Genomic DNA, 18,907 nt, shown 5'->3' with positions numbered 1-18,907 from the left:
GGGAGTGGACCCCCCCCCCCCCACAGGATCCACACTTAGCATCCTTAGCAGGGCATTCATGTTTAGGGTGAGGCCTGCCACCACATTTGAAGCACTGAGAGCTTTTAGGATTCTTGCTCTAACAGCTTGGTGTCTTTACCTCCATTGCTTTTGTACTTGTTGAATTTAAGCTTTTCTTTTTGCTGCGTCAACAGTCTATGTCGCTTCTTGTTTGCGCATATTAATCCCTGCTCGTTCATAAACATGAAAAAAAAATTCTTTTTCACCATGAAGAATGACCAAAAGTCGTCCCTCACTTTAGTGTATTGGCGCTGGTCTGCATCTCTGAGCTTTAAGCCTCTTCAGGAAATCTGCTTCGTTCTTCCATATAGTAGATTAATGCATTCGCCCGATTCTCCTCCGAGCTTGAATTTAAGTTGCTCGCTTGGCAGGAATCCCTCGAATCTCCGTATCCATTTTGTCCGCTCGTGCAGCTTGGGAAAAATCAAAGGGGGCCGGGGCCTGAATGCTAAACGTAGCGTTGCGCGTGTTAGCCACCATGCTAGCTTCTTCCCCGCTCCGCTCGACTTAGCTCTCACTGGTCTAGCGCGTTCACCAAACTCCTTCTTCTTCCTCCCGGCAGACGTATCGTCCCGACGTGGGCTTACTGAATTTCCGACACCATGTCTTGTTTTTACTAAACATAAGCTCACGAGACTCAGGGTGACTTCACGTGTTCCTTCTTTTATTAACTTGAACTCTTCTACGACCGCCATACGTTGGCCGTTGACCTTACAGCCTTCCCATAATGCACCGTAAACCAAACCTGTTTCCTATTGGTCCGTCCCTAACACAGGCTTCTTAGTGTAACTTGTAAAACATATAATGTACCACCATAAATTATTAACAGATACCACATAGACAAGGGAGGAGTGGGACATTGATGGGGGCCAGGAAGCTCATTCTAGCTCCATGGCCCCCTCGCTATTTATCCACTATCACATCAACATAATAAAGAGCCTTTGTACATTCCCTATGTCATGTATGGTTAACAATGTTCAATCTTAAAGATTATGGTTGCCTTAGAATACTTTCAGATGTTTTGCTGCTGTTAGATCCCTTAATTTATTTTTTCTGCATTGGTTTTATTATAAGAAAATCTCCAAATTAGTTTTGTGGAGTGGAACCATTACCTGTTTCCATGCAGGAGTGTGACTTTGTGAATGACTCACGCTGCTTTTCACCCCTGATTAAACACAGTATTAATCATCCTAATTTACCTCGGTGACTGTAGTGCTCTGGAAGGTCTCCTGACTGTACACCCATCCATGGCCACATGGGACGCGCTCAGTCCGGTTTCCCTGCAGCATGACATCGGGAGAGAAGCAGGGGGAATCCGAGAGGCTGAAGTTCAGGCTGAGTGTGCCCGGGGAGAAGGACTTATTCCCGGCTACTGAGCTCGAGTTGTCTCGGCAGTGATGCGGTGGCGTGGCTCCGGTAAAGATGCTCACCATCATGTGGAAGGCGAGGAGGATCTGGGGTAAACAAATCCATATGTACAAAATTTTCTGATATTTCCCGAAGCCTCCGATGGCAGAGAGGATCTGGTCGAAATTCATTTTGGGGAATCTAGGCCAATTTGGAGATTGGGGTCTTCTAGTGGATCAGCCAGTGGGAAAAGGAGGCGGAAGGCTGACAATAAAGCAGAGAGGCGGTGGGGAGCTGTGTGTCGTTCAGGAGGTAAACAAGATAAATCAATTCCCATGTGCAACCACGGTCACTCCAGCTGCATTCTGCCAACATGACCCATCTTTAACAAACCTGAACTGACCCGAAGAAAACATCTCCTTCCTTCCAGCAGCAGCAACAGCAGCAGCAGCAGCAGCATCTATTCTCTCCAAATGTGGGTTCACACAGGTCGATGAAAACAAAAACATCATCAGCTCATCTGCATGATAATAATGTGGAAACCAGAAAAGTAAAATGTATCAGCTTGATGCATGGAAAACTAAATGCAAAATTGTCCTCGTTGCCTCCATCCCTTAAAATAGTGAAGAAAAGTGGGGGAAAAAAACAAATTCGTGCGTCCAACAACTGTGCAGCCAGAGGTTGATGTGAGGCTCTGGATGTTTCCACTCTGTGGAAATCTAGAGAAACCCAAACATGTTAATGGCAGCTGGGAGTGCGTATGGTGTGATGTAGCCTATCCGTTACATACAGGGCAGGGTCACAGCACCATCACAAAATCCCATAAAACACGCTCCAGCGCGAGAATCACACCACAACACTGCCGCGCTGTTATCCTATAGGTGACTGCATTCAATGTTTTTCTTTAAGGAAATCGTTTAAGCATCACTCACACATGCTGCCATGTATCATGCAGAGTGGCGGGAACCCAGTGTTTATCTGTAGGAGGCTATGTACAACACAAACACCTCCATAAACCTGCAGCAATAACAGTGTCTATTGTCCACAAAGGCCCTCTGCTGCCATCTGCTGTTGGAACATTGAATTACAGGTTTAACAAGGGACTCGGTCTGTTTGCTGCTCAACACAACGCATGTGGTTCTCTTGTACTATCAAAAGATTATTTGTTTGACAGTCACTCAGGGCACTGGATGAGGAGTTGCCTTCAGGTGCTCCCCAACAAGCGTCTTCCTTCATCTTTGCAGGTTATCTTTATCATAGGCTTTGGACCTGTTTTCAAGAAATATGTATTGGACTGTGCTGAAATGCAATTTTCTGGCAGGGCACCATAATATCTGTTGCTGAGCTCTTTCCTGATTTCTTCTTGTTCTCTGTTTCCCTTGCCAAACTCTACATCTGTTTACCTCTCAAGCAACTGCTTGTGGAAATAAATATAATAACTGTTGTGATCTAGGACTATTTCTACTTCTGTAGTAACCATGTTAAGTGATGGATGAGCGCATGTGCATAAAAGTCACTGTGCAATGACTAAATACAATGAACAGGCTTTGTACAATGTAACTGATGAATACAAGTCATACAATAAAAACACTAACGACACTGTTATTAAAATGCTGTATGCTTTAGTTGAGTTACTAAATCTCAAGTCCAAGTCCAAGTCATCAAAATTGAGTCTGAGTTCCAAGATGGGCTCCGGTGCTCTACTCTGGCACAGTCAAAGAGCTGACGTACAAATAAAAAAGATGACACAGCTGTCCCCATTTCAAAGGGAGATTATTTACTGTGTGTGGCACAATAGCCAAACAAGTGCACTACTAACAAAAAAAGAAAAAGAGTCTGAATGCAGTTGATGCTCAAGTCCAAGTCAAGTCCTGAAACTCACTCAAGTACCACAACACTGGCATAGAGGTGTTAGGTGGCATGGAGCCCAGGGCTGACTTTGTTTGGCATAAACAGATAGACCACAGAGAGGAAAATACAACAAAGACTTTGCATTTCACTTTGCAAAAATGAATGTAGCCAGTGACAGCATTGTTGGGTGGGTGGGGACTCAGTTATGTCTAGTTCTTCTCAGCAGAACAATGGCTCCTCTCTGTTTAGTCCAGCTGGTCAAGAGGGAGCGAATCACTGCAGGTTCACGGGAATCTGAGTCCCGTTTGGCCAGTGTTCAATCAGATTAATGCCTGTTTTTCATTGTAGGCATAATAATGAACCTTGTACTCAGTTGCTGCAAAATGTTTATTAATATATAAAAACAAATATGCATCATTATATTCTCTCATGTCCTATTATATACATTCATGTTTTTATCACTTTAACATAAAGGGAAAATGCTCATGCAGTCAAAAAGTAAAAATAATGATAATAATAATAATAATGTTGTTGGTAATGGTAATGGTGTTTGTCCATAATGTAGAGAGTAAAACAAAAAGTAATGTGTGGCCCAAAAAAGTTCAATTAAAATATTCAAATTATATGCAATTTATGTGGGACGACTTGATAGCAAGTTCCCTCCTTCCTTCTTTTATGTATATGTTATAAACGGAAATGTAAATCGTGTGCCTCGAGCCTTTTAGCCTGTTCCCTTCCTGTTGTGGGTGCGCGTGACGTCAGCGATGCTAGGTCCAGTACGGGTGGGTCCTGGTTTGAGTGTCTGGATGACAGCAGGGAGAAAAACTGTCAAGTCAGTCAGAGTAAACCCGGATACACTGAGAAATACAGTACTGCCTTCAAATTAAAACCACAAAAATAATGAAATAACATTTTTTTTTTTAAAAATCAATGAAATATTAAGGTATGCAAATAACCACGTTAATACATAGAAGAAGAAACAGATGACAACATGAATTCACGTGTAGACTATTTTTTACACAGTTTCTGTTGCTTGATATGACTATCTTTCCACACAATCCTATTTTCCCATCAGATTTTCAGTTTACCTATGAATACATGCTTTAAAAAAGAATTTGATTGATTGATTGATTGATTGATTGATTGATTGATTGATTGATTGATTGATTGATTGGTTGATTTTTAAATTGTTCAATTTAAATTTTGTGCAGCCCCCAACAGAAAAATCCCCACATTACTTCTTTTGTTTCAGCATAATAGTAAAGAGGGATTTTATTTTGAAGGCGTTAACTAGAAGTCCTATTATTCTCCTGTTGTCTGGCTTCACAGTGGTGAGGGAGGCTCCAGAGAGAGTGCGAGACAAGAGGAGAGAGACAGGGGGAGATGGCTGAAGGGAAGGAGGAGTGGACCGGGTCAGGAGCGACTTTGGAAACCAGCCTAAAGTGACCTTGATCATCCAGAGATGTCATCGCTGTGAGGAGGGACCCGACCGCAGAAATATCTCAGCGCTCTGCCCGGCCTGCACGCACACATACACACACATACACACACATACACATATCGTAAATCTCTGACAGAGACCGCCTCTACCTGCTCATCCGAGGGGACATCCAGCCATATCTGCCGATTTCCTCCCTGCTGGGTCGCTGCACCGCCGGAGTCCCTGTTGGATTTTTTTTTGAACAGTTTGGATCAGCCACTTCTGTGTGTGAGTAGATCTCTGAACCGGGGCTGCTTTCAACGTTTGAGCGAATACATGATTTCAATGGCGATGTCATGCATCATGAGGTCAGCTGATCATGTTTTTTTTTTTTTTCGTAAATCATTGTGGCACTACTGTGAGGACACGGTTTATGAAAAAAAAACCCAGGTCCCGCATCCGTGACGCGACCTGCTGATGTAGATGAAGCCACACCCTCAGTCAGAACTCAAATGACATTGTTTGTGCCACATGCATGAATGAACCCTGGCCTACTTATTGGGGGTACTGCCAGCAGCAGCAGCAGCAGCAGCCTTTAGCAGCTGCAGGGCAGCAGTAATATCTTTCACTGTAGGGCATCAGCTGCTGGGCCTTGCACCAGTGCTGTCTGAGACATTTCATTTCACTCCTACCTCTCTGACTTTAAATTAATTATAGAACAACTGCTCTCATTTGAGCTTTCTCTCTCCTCAGTGTTAGAGTCCCAGTTTTAATGACAAACAAAAGAAGATATTTTGACCACATTGGTCAAATTATGGAGATAGAAATATTGTATCAAGAGCTCATCCATTTGGGCCATTTCTGCAGACCTGAGTTTTTGCAAGTTGACATGTCTGGTTAAGTTGGAAAGGGGACAGTGATTTGGGAGTGTTACGATGCACGACTTCTAATCCCAATCCCTGAATCTGAAATCATCTGTCATCCAGAGTTTATGTAATTCTTGAATTCTTTTTTTCCTTCTAAACACCGATCCAACAGAGAGTGTGAGTACAGCGTTCAAGCTGCTGCAATGAGAAAGACATCCCAAGGTTGTAATGCTGCTATACAGAGAGCAGACCAGTGTGCAAAGAAATTATATGTTCACCTTTATCTGTTGGTGTGCTCATGCGTGTGCTTGTCGGTTATAGAAAAAAATCTGTGTCAGATGCGCTCAACCATCACCAGATGTTTCTCTGTTTTCTCAAGCTACCACCTATTCCTGCAACTGGCCACAGATGACACACAAACACTCATGCATATGCACCCCGCGTATCCTTTTTTTTTCTGCCGTGATTTATATTCTGTTGCCCGTCGCTCACTGTTTGATGTGACCAGAGGTGAATTTCCTGATCCAGATCTGTGGTTTGTTTTCTCACTGCAGCTTGCTGTGCATCTGCAGTGAGACACAGATCCCCGTGGATTAAAGACAGGGCGATGCAAGGTCGCTATGACTTCAGACAGGAGACCCAGGATCGAACTTCACTCTTACAATGCTCCTGCAGTAGTCTGGGACTGTGAGGAAGGTTTTTCTTGGGAGACTGGGAGTTTCAGGAGATGTGGGTCGCAGAGTTGGCAAGTGGTTAAAAATCCCAGCTTCTGAAAAGGCCCCTCGCTGCCCGAGAGCTACCTGCCATCTGATCTCCCATGTCTTCAGAACAAGAAAAAAAAATCATTTCCCGTATCTGGATCCATTAAGTTACACAGTCTCATTATATCATGTTACTATCAAGAGTTGCTCTTAACCCCCACCTGCATTTTTATTCATTTCCTGACAGATGAAAAGTGGTGTCTGCAGTGGACAGGCTGTGATTTATGCAGCTTGCTGGCAGGCAGCTCACTGCAGAGTCAGCAGCAGCACTTGAAGTTAAAGACTCTGTAGGGAAAGAAAGAGACGCATTGATTATTGTGGACTTTGGGGTTACAGCAACACAAGTGTGTTTGGTTCTCTCCTTTACTCCATCCTTCCTTACTCATCTCCTTTCTCCTCTCCTCTCCAGGTGTCTGTACCTGCTGTCTCCTGTCGATCATTTGGACCTGCTGACCCAGTGGAGCTCCAGCTCCAGAGGTCCATGGCCCCTGATTCTCTCCAACAGTGAGAGGTGAGCCAAGCTGGCCTCCCCGGCCCCCTCCCTGCCCCCGGCCCCAGACCTGGACCCGGACCCGGACCCGGACCCTGAGTCCGAGCAGCAGCACACCCACGAGGAGCAGTATGTGAGCGAGGGCGAGTCCAGCCAGCTTGACACACAACCGGCGCCGCCCGACTGCAGGGACGCCGAGACCATCACAGGTTTGTGTGTGTCGGTCAGTGTTTTAGGAATTACTGTGAGAGAACGCTCTGATTTCAGTTTGTGTCATGGAGAATCCAGTGGGTTTTAAAAGGGTTTATAAACCACAAACACAGTAGAAATAGAAATGTTACATTTTCAACAGAGCTCAGACATAAAAATGTCCAAATGCAGCTCATTGTTTGGAATATGTAACATATTTTTTTTAAATATAGTGTGTAGAGCTGTTCTTTCTAGCAGGTAATATATATTACAGATATATTATATATGTCACTAGTTTTACTTTAGTAGAAATACATTTATTTTTTGTCATTTTTAGCACTTTTATCTATATGGCAAAGTAATGATGCTACAAGGATCCACTGTCTCAACTGGCATCATGTTATATGTGTATGTATATACACCCTTTACTTAAGTAAAAGTACATGAGTATTAGCAACTAAATGTAAAAAGTAAAGGCACTTGTTCTGCAGAGAAACACCCTCTGTGGGTGTTTTAATACTAACACATTAATGTGTAAAGAGCATTTTAATGTTGTCGCTGCCGGAGGTGATGCTAACTACTTTATCTGCTGGTGGGTAGTTTGTACTTTCATTCACCGCTGTACAAATCTATCACAGGCTTTGTACCTGTCATCAGTCATATGATGCAGAACAGTACTGGTCCAAATAGAAACCCATCTACTAACGTCAACTCACAGTAAGTGAAGTGGTCAAATACGGAGCGTCTATGTAGTATTGATCAGTATAAGCAGTAACAGTATAAGTACTAGTCTCCAATGTTTCTCCCAAACACTCACAGCATCAGTTCCCTCCTTTACCACCAGGCTGCCGTCCCTTCACTCTCCTCCCTGTCACCTTCAGATGTGTGCAACAGTACTGACTTGCCGGAGTTTGAGATCATCAGTCTCCTGGAGGAGCAGTTGCCGGTGTACCGGTTGCGGGCTGACACCGTCTACGGCTACGACCACGATGACTGGCTCCACACTCCCCTCGTCGCACCGGACGCCAGGCTCGACCTGACCACCGAGCAGATCGAAGAGACACTCAAATACTTCCGTAAGTTTGGCAACAGCGTGATTGCATACAGTGTATATCTGTCTCCAGTGCTGCAGAAGCTCTATACGTTTTTAGTCTCATTTCAAATTCAGACAGTGGAAACGCGGTAAAGAAAAAGCCAAGATAAAGATTAAACTTTAAACTTTATCTCTTGGGCTTCTGTGGGAAATCATGGCTTTGAAAGTGAAGGATTTACCCACCTGGACACATGCTGTTTAATCCTTCAGATGGCTCTTGGAAAGATAATCTACAGTATGTGTGAAACGAAAGGTAAAAAAGAAAAAAGAAAAGACATCAACAACTGGAAAGATAAATTTGACATAATTTACATACAGAATATAAAAATGTTGCTAATCTTTTCTACATTCATGTATTAAAGACAAGAAAGTTAAGGGTGTAGTCTCAGTACACTGAGGGAAAAGGGGGGTTTAATATTACAACAGTTTCATTATTTAGTAACATGTATAAATAGTAAACAACATGTTCTTCTTTCCGGAAGAGTTTTTCTTTCCTCCTATCCTCAAACAACCTCTGTTAGGTCTGTTAATACCCGACCTACATATTTATATACATTGAATTCTTGTGTTTTCTGCAAGAAATGATTATGTTTAATTCTATAAGGTGTTTATAAATGTACAATAAACATTTGTTGAGCGATGGTATGAGATCCTCCCTTTACATGTTAAAGGTGTTGATTCGGGGGCTCTGGGGGAATGAAGTTAATGTCAGATACTCTGGTAATATCTTTAGGTAGAAGTCTGAACCTTGTGGAATATTTCCCAGGAAGATCAAAACATTGCCCGTGAATCTTCTCCTGTGTTTCCTCTCTGCCTTAATGCACTGGCTCAGAGAAAAGATGTTGTCTGCTTTCCTCTGTAAACAGTTATGAGAAGGATGCAATTAATATTGACTCTCGCTGTTGGTTTATTAGAAAGTGCTCGCAATGCTTACATGATTGATAGGTTGCAAACAAAACAAAAAACCATTAGCTCATGAAGACAGGTGTTGTTTTAATCTGCCACATATAAAACCTGATATCTGTCTGATGCAGATAAATCCTGTCTGAATAAGATTCAATTAGGGTTTTTTTTTTTCTCATGTGTCTGTGTTTCTTGACACTATTATCTATTATCCTGTTTGTCCTTTCCCCGTGTTGATGTGACTGACATTACAGCCTCCCTCCACAAGGTGGTGCCGAGCTACAAGCTGCTTACAGTCTTTGCAGTATCTGTTCTCTGGGTGTTTTTGAACCATTCAGATGTAAAAGCTGGACTTCAATTTACTCCTTATTCCTCTGTGACTTTAGGTAGGTTCAGAGAGTTATGGAGGTTTTCTGTGTTAGGGTTACGGGTTACACTGTCTCCTTCAGTAAACGTCATGGTTTTACTGTATATCCTCTGAACTGTAATGAGCTGGTTTCATTTGAGGGTTTCTTATTTCACACATGCTGTTTCTTTAGTGTTTACGGAAACAATTTATCTCCTGCCTCACGTTAGCCTGGTTTCACCTAGAAAAACCCTCATTTTTCTCATTTCTTACCCATTTTCTAATATTTGTGTTGCTCTTAAAGCTGACATGGCAAATGAGTCTTTTCATTCTTTGACAGACATAGCGGACACTATAATTTTCCCGCTCTGTGAGATGTAAGATTCTTCTCCATTATCATTTACGTTAAAATAAGTTATAATTAATAAAAAACATTCATGCTTTAATGTAAAACATACTTTTGTTGGCGAGTAAAGCGATCAGTCATTTTTACAGATTTGTCTGAGCTTTGTGTCGTAAGGAAGCTGTTGAGGAAGGAGTTGTATTAAAGAAGTCAGAACAATGGTTCCTGGTCCATTGTGTTGTGTTGCTGTTTACTGAGACGAAAAAGAAAGTCAGAAAGATAAGGCACATCCTGTGGTGGTAAAGAGTGAGCACGTGTGGCTGTGCATGTGTCAGGGGTCTGTTTGTGGATGAGGGTCACCATGGTAACAGCGGCTGGAGGCAGATACATGTTCGGTGGCCTTGCACGGAGCAGAGGAGAGATGAAGAGGAGAGAGATGTGGGAGTTCTGTCAGCACTTAGAGAGGAGTCCTCGCCATATCCCGATGATCTCTGATTGGCTCTTTCTTCCATCTTGCAGGCTCTGCCGTCCAATCACGACACAACTTCTACTTCCGTTTCACCTCAAGCAGCTGTAGAGCTTTTTTTTTTTTTTTTTTTTGCCAAAACGGATGTGCACTCTCGCTCATCTCTCCGCCTCCCTCGCACTCGCTCCATGTGGGCGGAGGGTAATTTGGGCTCTGGGCCTGTTATGCTGTACAGTGGCTGAGCAGTAGGAGTGAGCAACAGAGAAAGTGAATGGATCAGTATTTAGATCGGTTGTCATGTCTGCTTGTTGGTCATCGTGAAGCCAGTGGGAGAGATGGACAGCGAGAGCAGGATGGAGAGATTGGCGAGGGATGAATGTGAGCTGGATGACTGGTACTATGAGGAGGACAAGGAAGGTAAAGTGCATGTCTAGAATAGAGAAAGAAACGTGATCAGTGTGATTGTGTTATACTTTGATTTGACTGTGTATACAGTGGATCAGAGTCCAGACTGACCTGTGTTGAGATTGAGATTGTAATTTTCCTAGGGAGTGGCTTTTACAGTGGAGCTCGTCTCTGTTGTTGTCCTCCTTCATTAGGAGGAATTTCCTGAAGCTTGTTGACTTTGAATTTGTTCTGTTTTGACACAGCAGCCCTCAAGCACACACACATGCACACACACACATTCCCATGGTTCATTGTTGTATCTGTGTGAACCACCGTGGATCATAGATTCAACAGTCTTTTTAAAAACAAAGGGGGGAATTTAACGGCGCGTTAATGAAACGACAATGAAACTATCTTGTGCTGGTTGTAATACAAACAGGATTACAAAGGTTTATCATAAAGCATTCAATAACTTTGTACAGCATGTTATTGACTAGAGCTCTGAGTCAATAACAGCTGCCCCCCTCAGGGCAACACGGCCAACTGGTGTGCGCCATGGAAAACAAGCCCTTTCCCCTTTAACTCTGCCCTGCTCCACCATGAAATCAGTGCTGATGGAAGTGTTGCACCATAAACACGGGCCCTCCACCACCTGCGAGAGGACGACTTTTTAACCTCTCTGTGTTATGTAATGCGACTCTGTGTGTGTGTGTGTGTGTGTGTGTGTGTGTGTGTGTGTGTGTGTGTGTGTGCCGCTGTGCATGGATCACAGCAGAAGTGATTCGACGGCGGGCCATTCGCACTGGAATCTGTGAGTTATCCGCCACCGTCTTCTCACTGTGTTTTGTGCTTTATATTTCCACAGTGCTATGTGCAGACAGAGTGGGCCAGATGACGAAGACCTACAATGACATCGATGCTGTCACACGTCTGTTGGAGGAGGTGAGATGCTCTATTTTTGTCTGGAATTCAGAACCGTAACAAGGACAGATTTTTAATTAGTTGAAACTACAAAATAAGGCTGCAGCGGAGCGGATGCTGCACCGTAGATTCGCCCAAATGAAACACGCCTGTGGTATGAATAGTTGTGGAAAGTTCAGCAGAAAGAGATCAATAAAGAGTGAGTGAATTCTGGCTCGAAATCTACCAGCAATGGTAGATGCCCCCACAGGAAGCCAGCAAGAACAATTGTACTTTACCAGTTTTGTTTTTTTTTTTTGTGGGATTTTCGGTATTGCAGCTATAAATGTGAGCTAAGTCTTCTCTTCTCTTCTCTTCTCTTCTCTTCTCTTCTCTTCTCTTCTCTTCTCTTCTCTTCTCTTCTCTTGTCTTGGTTCCGACCAATAGAAAGAGAGAGATTTGGAGTTGGCTGCAAGGATCGGCCAGTCGCTCCTTAAGAAGAACCGAACTCTGACTGAGCAGAATGACTATCTGGAGATACAAGTGGGACAAATCACAGAGGAGGTCTGCATTCACACACACACATGCACACACACACACACACACACACACACACACACATAAGACAGGTGTTTTTGCAGCAGATCCTACACCAGATACTTGCTCCACATACACGAGTCATGACCGTCGTCTGACCTCCTCCAGGTGGCCCAGTTGCACCATGAGCTGAACCTGAAGGATGAGCTGCTGCAGTTTTACACCACCGCAGCCGAGGAGAGCGAGGATGAGTCCAGCGGCTCCCCGACGTCAGCACCCTTTCTTTGTTAATTCAATGTCTGTCTGTGAAAAGTTGATTTAATCGTTGAATAAAAATGCTCGACACGTAATGAAAGAGCTTCTCGACCTTCACGCCCGCTGCTCTGTGTTCTGCTGTCTAAAGGGGTAAGAAGAGTAAAGTGGAATCGGCCTCAGGCGGCTTTGTGAGTGACACACTCCAGAGGAAACTCAAGGAGCTGGAAGAAGAGAACCTGTCGCTGCGCTCAGAGGTATCAACACACACAAATAACAGCAGTTCTACATGCGCATTGTAAGAGAGAGAGAGAAGCTGCTGGGAATGCGTTGTTTAATCATGGGTGTCTGCATGTAGGCGCACCACCTCAAGTCAGAGACCGAAACCTACGAAGAAAAGGAGCAGCAGCTTGTCAACGACTGTGTGAAAGAACTCAGTAAGTTTTGAAACTGCTTTCTTGTGTTTGTGTGCTCGTCCATCTCACCCCCGGCCTTCACTTGATGCTCCGCCGACGGGTGTTTTCTCTCTTTCCCTCTCCGAGGTTAAACTAAACTCTCCCTCCCTTTGTCCTGTCAGGGTTGTCCAGCCTCCAGATCTCTGCCATAGCGGAGGAACTGGCTCGTAAGACCGAGGACGCCTCGCGACAGCAAGAGGAGATCACACACCTCCTCTCTCAGATAGTGGATCTGCAAAAGAAAGCCAAATCAGTGAGTATACATGTACAGACACACAAACCTATATTTAAGTCAAATGTGACCATCGTTATTCAAACCTGCACATGTGTGTGTGTGTGTGTGTGTGTGTGTGTGTGTGTGTGTGTGTGTGTGTGTGTGTGTGTAGTATGCAGTGGAGAATGAGGAGCTCTCTCAACACCTGATGGCAGCTAAAGATGCCCAAAGGCAGCTCACAGCGGAGGTAACTTCCACATCAATGCTCCGTTTGCCAAGCTGCCAGTGAATCGTAACGTATTCACTGTCAATACTTTTATTGTGATGTTAATTCCAAAAGTTGAGTTGAATATCTTCACCGCAACAGCTCCAGGAGTTGGAGGAGAAGTACTCAGAGTGTATCGAGATGCTGCATGAAGCTCAGGAGGAGCTGAAGAACTTGAGGAACAGAAACTACACTGCAGGAGCTCCTCGACGCTACCACCCCATGGGGCTGTACCCGATGGTGAGGGAGTGTGTGTGTGTGTGTGAGTGTCTGTGTGTGTGTGTGTGTATGTGGGTGTCTTCCGTTCCTTCACGAGTTTTTGTGTTGCAGGATTCTCTGGCAGCTGAGATCGAGGGGACGATGAGGAAGGAGTTGAGTCTGGACGACCCCGAGTGTGAAGAACAGAAGTACGGGTTAAGAGCTTAATTAATATGTTGAGAATACAGCACGGACATAATTTAGACTAGGGCTGGAGATATCCTGATTGCAATATGAGTCATGATTTCAGTTGCAATGGTAATTTTTGAATTTAATTGTCACTGAAAAAAACAGAAAAATAAACAACAAGATGTGTTTGGTGAACTACTGTACTTCAGGCTAATACCCTTGTGTGTGATTGTTTGCAGAATCCATCGTAAGCGTGTTTTTGAGACGGTCAAGAACGTCAACCAGACGGTCCGTCAGCGTTCACTGACTCCAACCAGCGCCAACATCCCGGGCTCCAACCAGTCTCTGTCCGCTCGCACGTCGCCCCAGTCCAGCGGCCTCTCCACGCCCCGCTCCAGTATGTATGGAGGTGACATCAGCGGAGACGGCGTTGCCCTTGACAACCGTACCCAGAGCATCCTGATGGAGACGGCGTCTAATCAGGATAGGTGAGGAGGAGAGAGGGCTAATGCCATTAACAAATTAGAGAGGAAGTGGAGATTGAGGACGGATTTGGACGTCTTCTCAAGATTCATTAAATGAAAAATATATCTCACCCCTTGGTTTCTGTTCCCGCCCTGACAGCAGCACAGAGGGCCAAGACAAGAAGGCGAGCGGCGCCGAGGACCTGAGGGTGGCCCTGCGCCGCCTGTCTCTGCGTCGCCAAAACAACCTGAGCGAGAGGCGCTTCTTTGAAGAGGAGAGGGAGCGAAGGCGGGGAGGACACGGAGGCCTCGATGCTCTGGGCCAGGAGAGCGTGATGACCCCCTCAGAAAGCATCATGTCCCTTGGGAACCTCCACCTGTGGGCTACACGCGGGCCCTACCTCCCTGACAAACTCCAGATCGTCAAACCACTTGAAGGTGAGGGAGAACGGGAGCGCGGCATGAGCTGCAAGGCGGGGAGGAAGTGGGAAGGCGAGCGGCACAGAGGGGCCGGGACAAAGAAAGGGAGCAAGCGAGGCTGGGGTTCGGAGAGGGAGACCGGACACTCGAGGGGGAAAGAGAGAAAGGATGGGGGTGGGCGAGGAAGACCGGAGCTGGGATAGAGAGGGAGAGAGGAAGGAGGTGGGCCAGAGACCGGGCCGGGAGCAGGAAGATGAAGGGAGCAAGAGAGAGGAACGAGAAGCCTCTGTCACTCATGCTCTTCAACTCTTTCTGGTCTCTGATGCACCATCACAAGTCAGGCAGCTTCGCGTCTCCGCACGGCTACTACAAAGACACGCAGCCCAGAGAGTGGCTGTAGATACACGCACGCCATTAAACATCGGTTCAGTTACTTTTTTTTTTTGCATAATCCCGTTGACAAATAAACAAACGAACCAACAGACACAGGTGAAAACATAACCTGCTCGACTCTACATATAATAGCTTTCCAGTGAATGTAGATACACGCGTGACCTCGATGATGGAGAGCATCAGGTGTGACGTCACTGACTGGGGTGTGGCCAGAAGTGTGGCGTGTGTTAAAGTTCAGACAGCAGTGTTTTATTATTATTATTATTATTATTCCCCTGAGTGATTCAGTGTTGTCGGCCTGTGCTGCCCTCTGCTGGTGATAAGTCCTTACTTCATCTAAAAAGCGCACAGGCTGTCAAACATCTTCATATGTACTTCTTTATCTGTATTTACACTTTCTCATTTCTTATGTACTGTATGTATTATTCTTTCTTTATGTGTCTCTTTATTATTTATGACTTCCTCTGTTTTTGTATGATTTTTCTTCCTTCATTCTGTCACTGTTTGCCGTCTCTGTTTCAAATTCATGTGGCCGACTAATAAAAACCTTTTCTCATTCTAACTGCTCCTCTATTTCATTTCATTTTCACGTTATTCTTCTCCTCTTCATCACCTTTCAGAGTGTCTGTCATATTCTCTTTGTTTGTGCTGATCACTGAGGCTTATTGTATGTTTTAGCGTTTCATGGATATTCTTATTTGACAGCCATTAACAAGTAGTTATAAGCATTAAATGCATTTAACCGGTCACTTGTCGAGCTCTCGCTACATGATCTTCAAGCTTGTATTAAACCGTATTGGCTGCACCGATATCTCACATCTTTTTTATCGTTGATGAATAACCTGCTTTTTCTCTTATTAACTGAAACCACACCACCACTCGAGTGTTGAATGTTTGTTTGAAGATAGTAAAAGCTGTCAAGTACATCGCAGATTTATTCCCTTCTGTCCTCCAGGCTCTGCGACCCTGCACCACTGGCAGCAGTTAGCTCAGCCTCACCTCGGCGTGATTCTGGACGCCAGGCCAGGAGTCGTGTCAAAGGGTTACAGACCCCTTGAACTAGAGCTGGAGCAGGTGTGTGTGTGTGTGTTTGTGTGTGTGTGTGTCTGTGTATGATATGGTCATGCTCATGCAAGTGCATCTCTTTTTGTTTTTTAAATGTACAGCTGTGTCGGGTTTATCACATAACACATTAATAGATTACTGAAAACAGAAGGTTTTTTTATTACTCCATACTCCATAAAATGAATACTTACTTATTTACAGGATTAATGAAACCAGGCTGCAGGAACATACAGAATTGCTCCTTTTCCTTCAGCTGTCTATATTTCTTTAACTCTCCTGCCATTTCTCACCTCAGTTAGTTCAGTGGGAAATAATAACCGTGAATAAAATACATAATGACCAAAGCAACTGAGGAAATCTACTTGGATAGGTTTGGGATAATTCACCTTACTCTGATATGTAGAGGAACGTGATAAATAACAAACAACTGTTTGTTGTATATGGTATGTCTTGACTAATTAGTTGAAAAGTACCCCTTGTTAATATTACTACTAGTAATAGAAGTAATATTCGTGCACATGCGCGCAGCTGTAATGATCTGGATTCATCTCTCTGTGCTATGTTGCTCTGTCTGCAGGTTTATCCATGGGGGGGCTTTGAAGAGGACGAACCAGGTGAGCAATACTTCCAGAATCTGCCCACGTCCTCAGCCTCTGCCTCTCCGGCCGTGCCCTCCACCTCTGCCACCAGCGACGCCGGCCACGGGCAGCCTCTGCCCAGCATCGCTCCACTGTCTCCTCCCTCTCCATCCCCGTCGCCACATCTCAGCAACACTGACGCCATTGGTGAGAACATACAATACAAACACACATATACAGTATGTGTAATAATGTCGTATTGTTGAAACACAGGCAGTGTATAATGGTGATTGAAAACGACAAGTTGTCTGTGTTTGCGTCTCAGCTGCATACTACCCAGGTAAATGCATGGCCCACACCAGCTCTACCTACACCTTCACAACCTGTCGGATTCTTCACCCGACTGATGAGCAGACGCGGGTCACACCGAGGTGAGCGAAATACAGCCTCCGGTGCTGCTTGAACATGTATGATCAAAGTCAACTTTTTGTGGCCCGTCCTCTTGAGTTTCCTGCCAAAATTCATTCTCAGTCGGCTGCTGCAAAGTTTTGCTTTTGTGCTAAAAGCAGCTGTCCTCAGACATGAACCTTATTACAGAAGTCCTAATGAAATTATGTGTTTTTATTAGAACAATACCCAAAGCACCTTTTCCTCTGGCTTGAACAAACAAAAGCAATTGAAATTAATTTTTTATTCCATTTCATACATTGTAATAACACTAGAAATTAACATGAACATTAATTCAGTTTAAACTTGATTTAATGTGATAATTTTCTTTAGATATGGTGGCGCTCGGAGAAGCCTGCAGCGTCCTAAACCTGCACTCAGTCTGAATTCAGCTCAGTCCCACAGGACAAATAAGATCCAAGCAGCAGTCGCTGAGGTGGGATCGTGTCCAAGCAACAACATTCAGTCAGTTGTCTGCCAGACAATAGGAAGGTGCTAAATAATACATGCAGGTGCTTTTGGCTCAAAGCAACAACATCCCCTGTACACAACAAGTGTCAGCTTAGTGCCATTACAATGATGAAATATCACAGAGGTGCAATTTAAGCTGCTGAAATAACTAAGAGATACCAGAAGCATGTTTCTAATTATCATCGTTCTTTCTCCGTATTTGTTTTCTCTCCAGTCTAAACCCAGTCCCAGCGTCAGCCTCCTGTGTGATGACCAGCACTCTGCTGGGTACGCCTGCTGCAACACCCTGCACACCCCGAAGGCTCAGTCTCAGGCCCTCCGAATCCTCAACTAACCTCAGGCAAGGTTCCTGATATACCAGGAAATGACTGCATTTTGAGCTAATATGTAAAGTTATGTAAAGTTAGCAAGGTAGCAGATTTGTTTTGAAGAGCCATTACCTGTATATCAGAGTTAGTTTTCTCCAAATACGACCCTAACAAAGTTAATCTGTTCAAGTGCTACGGTTTGAAACAACAGAAAGCAGATGCACGACCAGGATCAACCTTTTGACTTCATTACTTTTTTCCCATACACTTAGTTACCATACGGTATGACGCTGACTTAATCTGTCATGTTTCTACAGAGATGCAACACGTACCACCAGCACCTCCCTGGGGTTAGTGCGCCTTCTCCAGGAGAGAGGGATCTCAGCAGCGATGTATCACCAGAGGCAGGGCCTGGAGCATGGTCAGGGCAGTGGAGGAGTTTTATTCAGCACCTCCATCACCCCTAACCGAGCGCCCAACCCCGACCCTCTGCGCCCCTCTACCCCTCCCAACTCGCCCACAGGACCGGGAGCTTCAGCTGTGCTAACCTCTGCAGGTTTCGACTTCAAGAGTCCCTCTTACGACAACTTCCTGGCCTCTAAACCAGCCCGTTCCATTCTGAAGGAGGTGACTGGGGGGATGAGGGGCAGGCAGAGAGGGAGGGACTGCGAAAGCCAAACAGACGTTAGCGTGACCGTCCACAACCTCAACCTGCTGGACAAGGTGAAGCGGCTGGGTGTAGCTGGAGCTTCAGGGGGAAGAGCAATGAGTCCCGGCCCCATGCTGGGTCCTCTGGGCGGGCTTCGCAGATCTGGCTCCCCTTTCGGGCCCGATGGAATAAGAAGGAACCGGAGTTACCCTGCCATGGTCGGGGCCAGCATGGCCATGAAAGCCCCGGGGCCCCAGGAGTAGTCTGGACTGCTGCTGGCCTTCAGAGTAACCACGTAGGAGCCAGGCAGGGTAAAGGACTGACTGTTGATCAGTCACCTGGAGCCCAAACACTGACACTGTTCATACTGTACGACAACGACGTGGCACTACTGACCAGTTTCTAATCACTACTGTGGTTCCACACTGACACAGTCAACTTTATAGTGCTTTTAGGTGGCGACTCATGCTTGAATCAAAAGCAAAGTAACTGAAAGGGGTTGGTTCACCCAAAATAGGAAAAAAAAAAACACATTTTCTGACTTGCCTCTACTTGTACGTAGCCATGCAGGTAGTTTTGA

At 44.9% G+C, this 18,907-nt stretch overlaps 2 protein-coding genes across 3 annotated transcripts in view; one reads left to right on the top strand and one right to left on the bottom strand.

The window, feature by feature from the left end:
- LOC111223089 (solute carrier family 22 member 6-B-like) overlaps positions 1-1,598 on the bottom strand; it is an 8,080-nt gene extending 6,482 nt beyond the window's left edge. The window contains exon 1 of the mRNA XM_022747118.1: positions 1,260-1,598. Within this exon, the coding sequence (XP_022602839.1) occupies positions 1,260-1,598 (339 nt within the window). The remainder of the gene's footprint in view (positions 1-1,259) is intronic.
- A 6,392-nt stretch (positions 1,599-7,990) lies between these two features.
- LOC111223179 (trafficking kinesin-binding protein 1-like) lies at positions 7,991-18,907 on the top strand. 2 transcript variants are annotated; one of them, XM_022747223.1, is made up of 17 exons: positions 7,991-8,060; positions 11,388-11,464; positions 11,870-11,986; positions 12,128-12,228; positions 12,363-12,468; positions 12,570-12,648; positions 12,789-12,919; positions 13,053-13,127; positions 13,248-13,385; positions 13,476-13,552; positions 13,772-14,020; positions 14,160-14,434; positions 15,765-15,883; positions 16,452-16,488; positions 16,778-16,883; positions 17,585-17,710; positions 17,996-18,907. In XM_022747223.1, the coding sequence occupies exons 2-17, from the start codon at positions 11,414-11,416 to the stop codon at positions 18,588-18,590; spliced, it is 2,382 nt and encodes a 793-aa protein (XP_022602944.1). In that variant the 5' UTR covers positions 7,991-8,060; positions 11,388-11,413; the 3' UTR covers positions 18,591-18,907. The 2 variants fall into 2 exon arrangements, with proteins under 2 accessions (XP_022602944.1, XP_022602943.1); XM_022747222.1 differs by lacking the exon at positions 7,991-8,060 and adding an exon at positions 10,489-10,552.

This window comes from Seriola dumerili, unplaced genomic scaffold (genome assembly GCF_002260705.1).
Source record: "Seriola dumerili isolate Sdu_G_001 unplaced genomic scaffold, Sdu_1.0 BDQW01000110.1, whole genome shotgun sequence".
Lineage (NCBI taxonomy): Eukaryota > Metazoa > Chordata > Actinopteri > Carangiformes > Carangidae > Seriola > Seriola dumerili.
The sequence above is the reverse complement of the archived record's forward strand: the minus strand, read 5'-3'. Positions and strand labels throughout refer to the sequence as shown.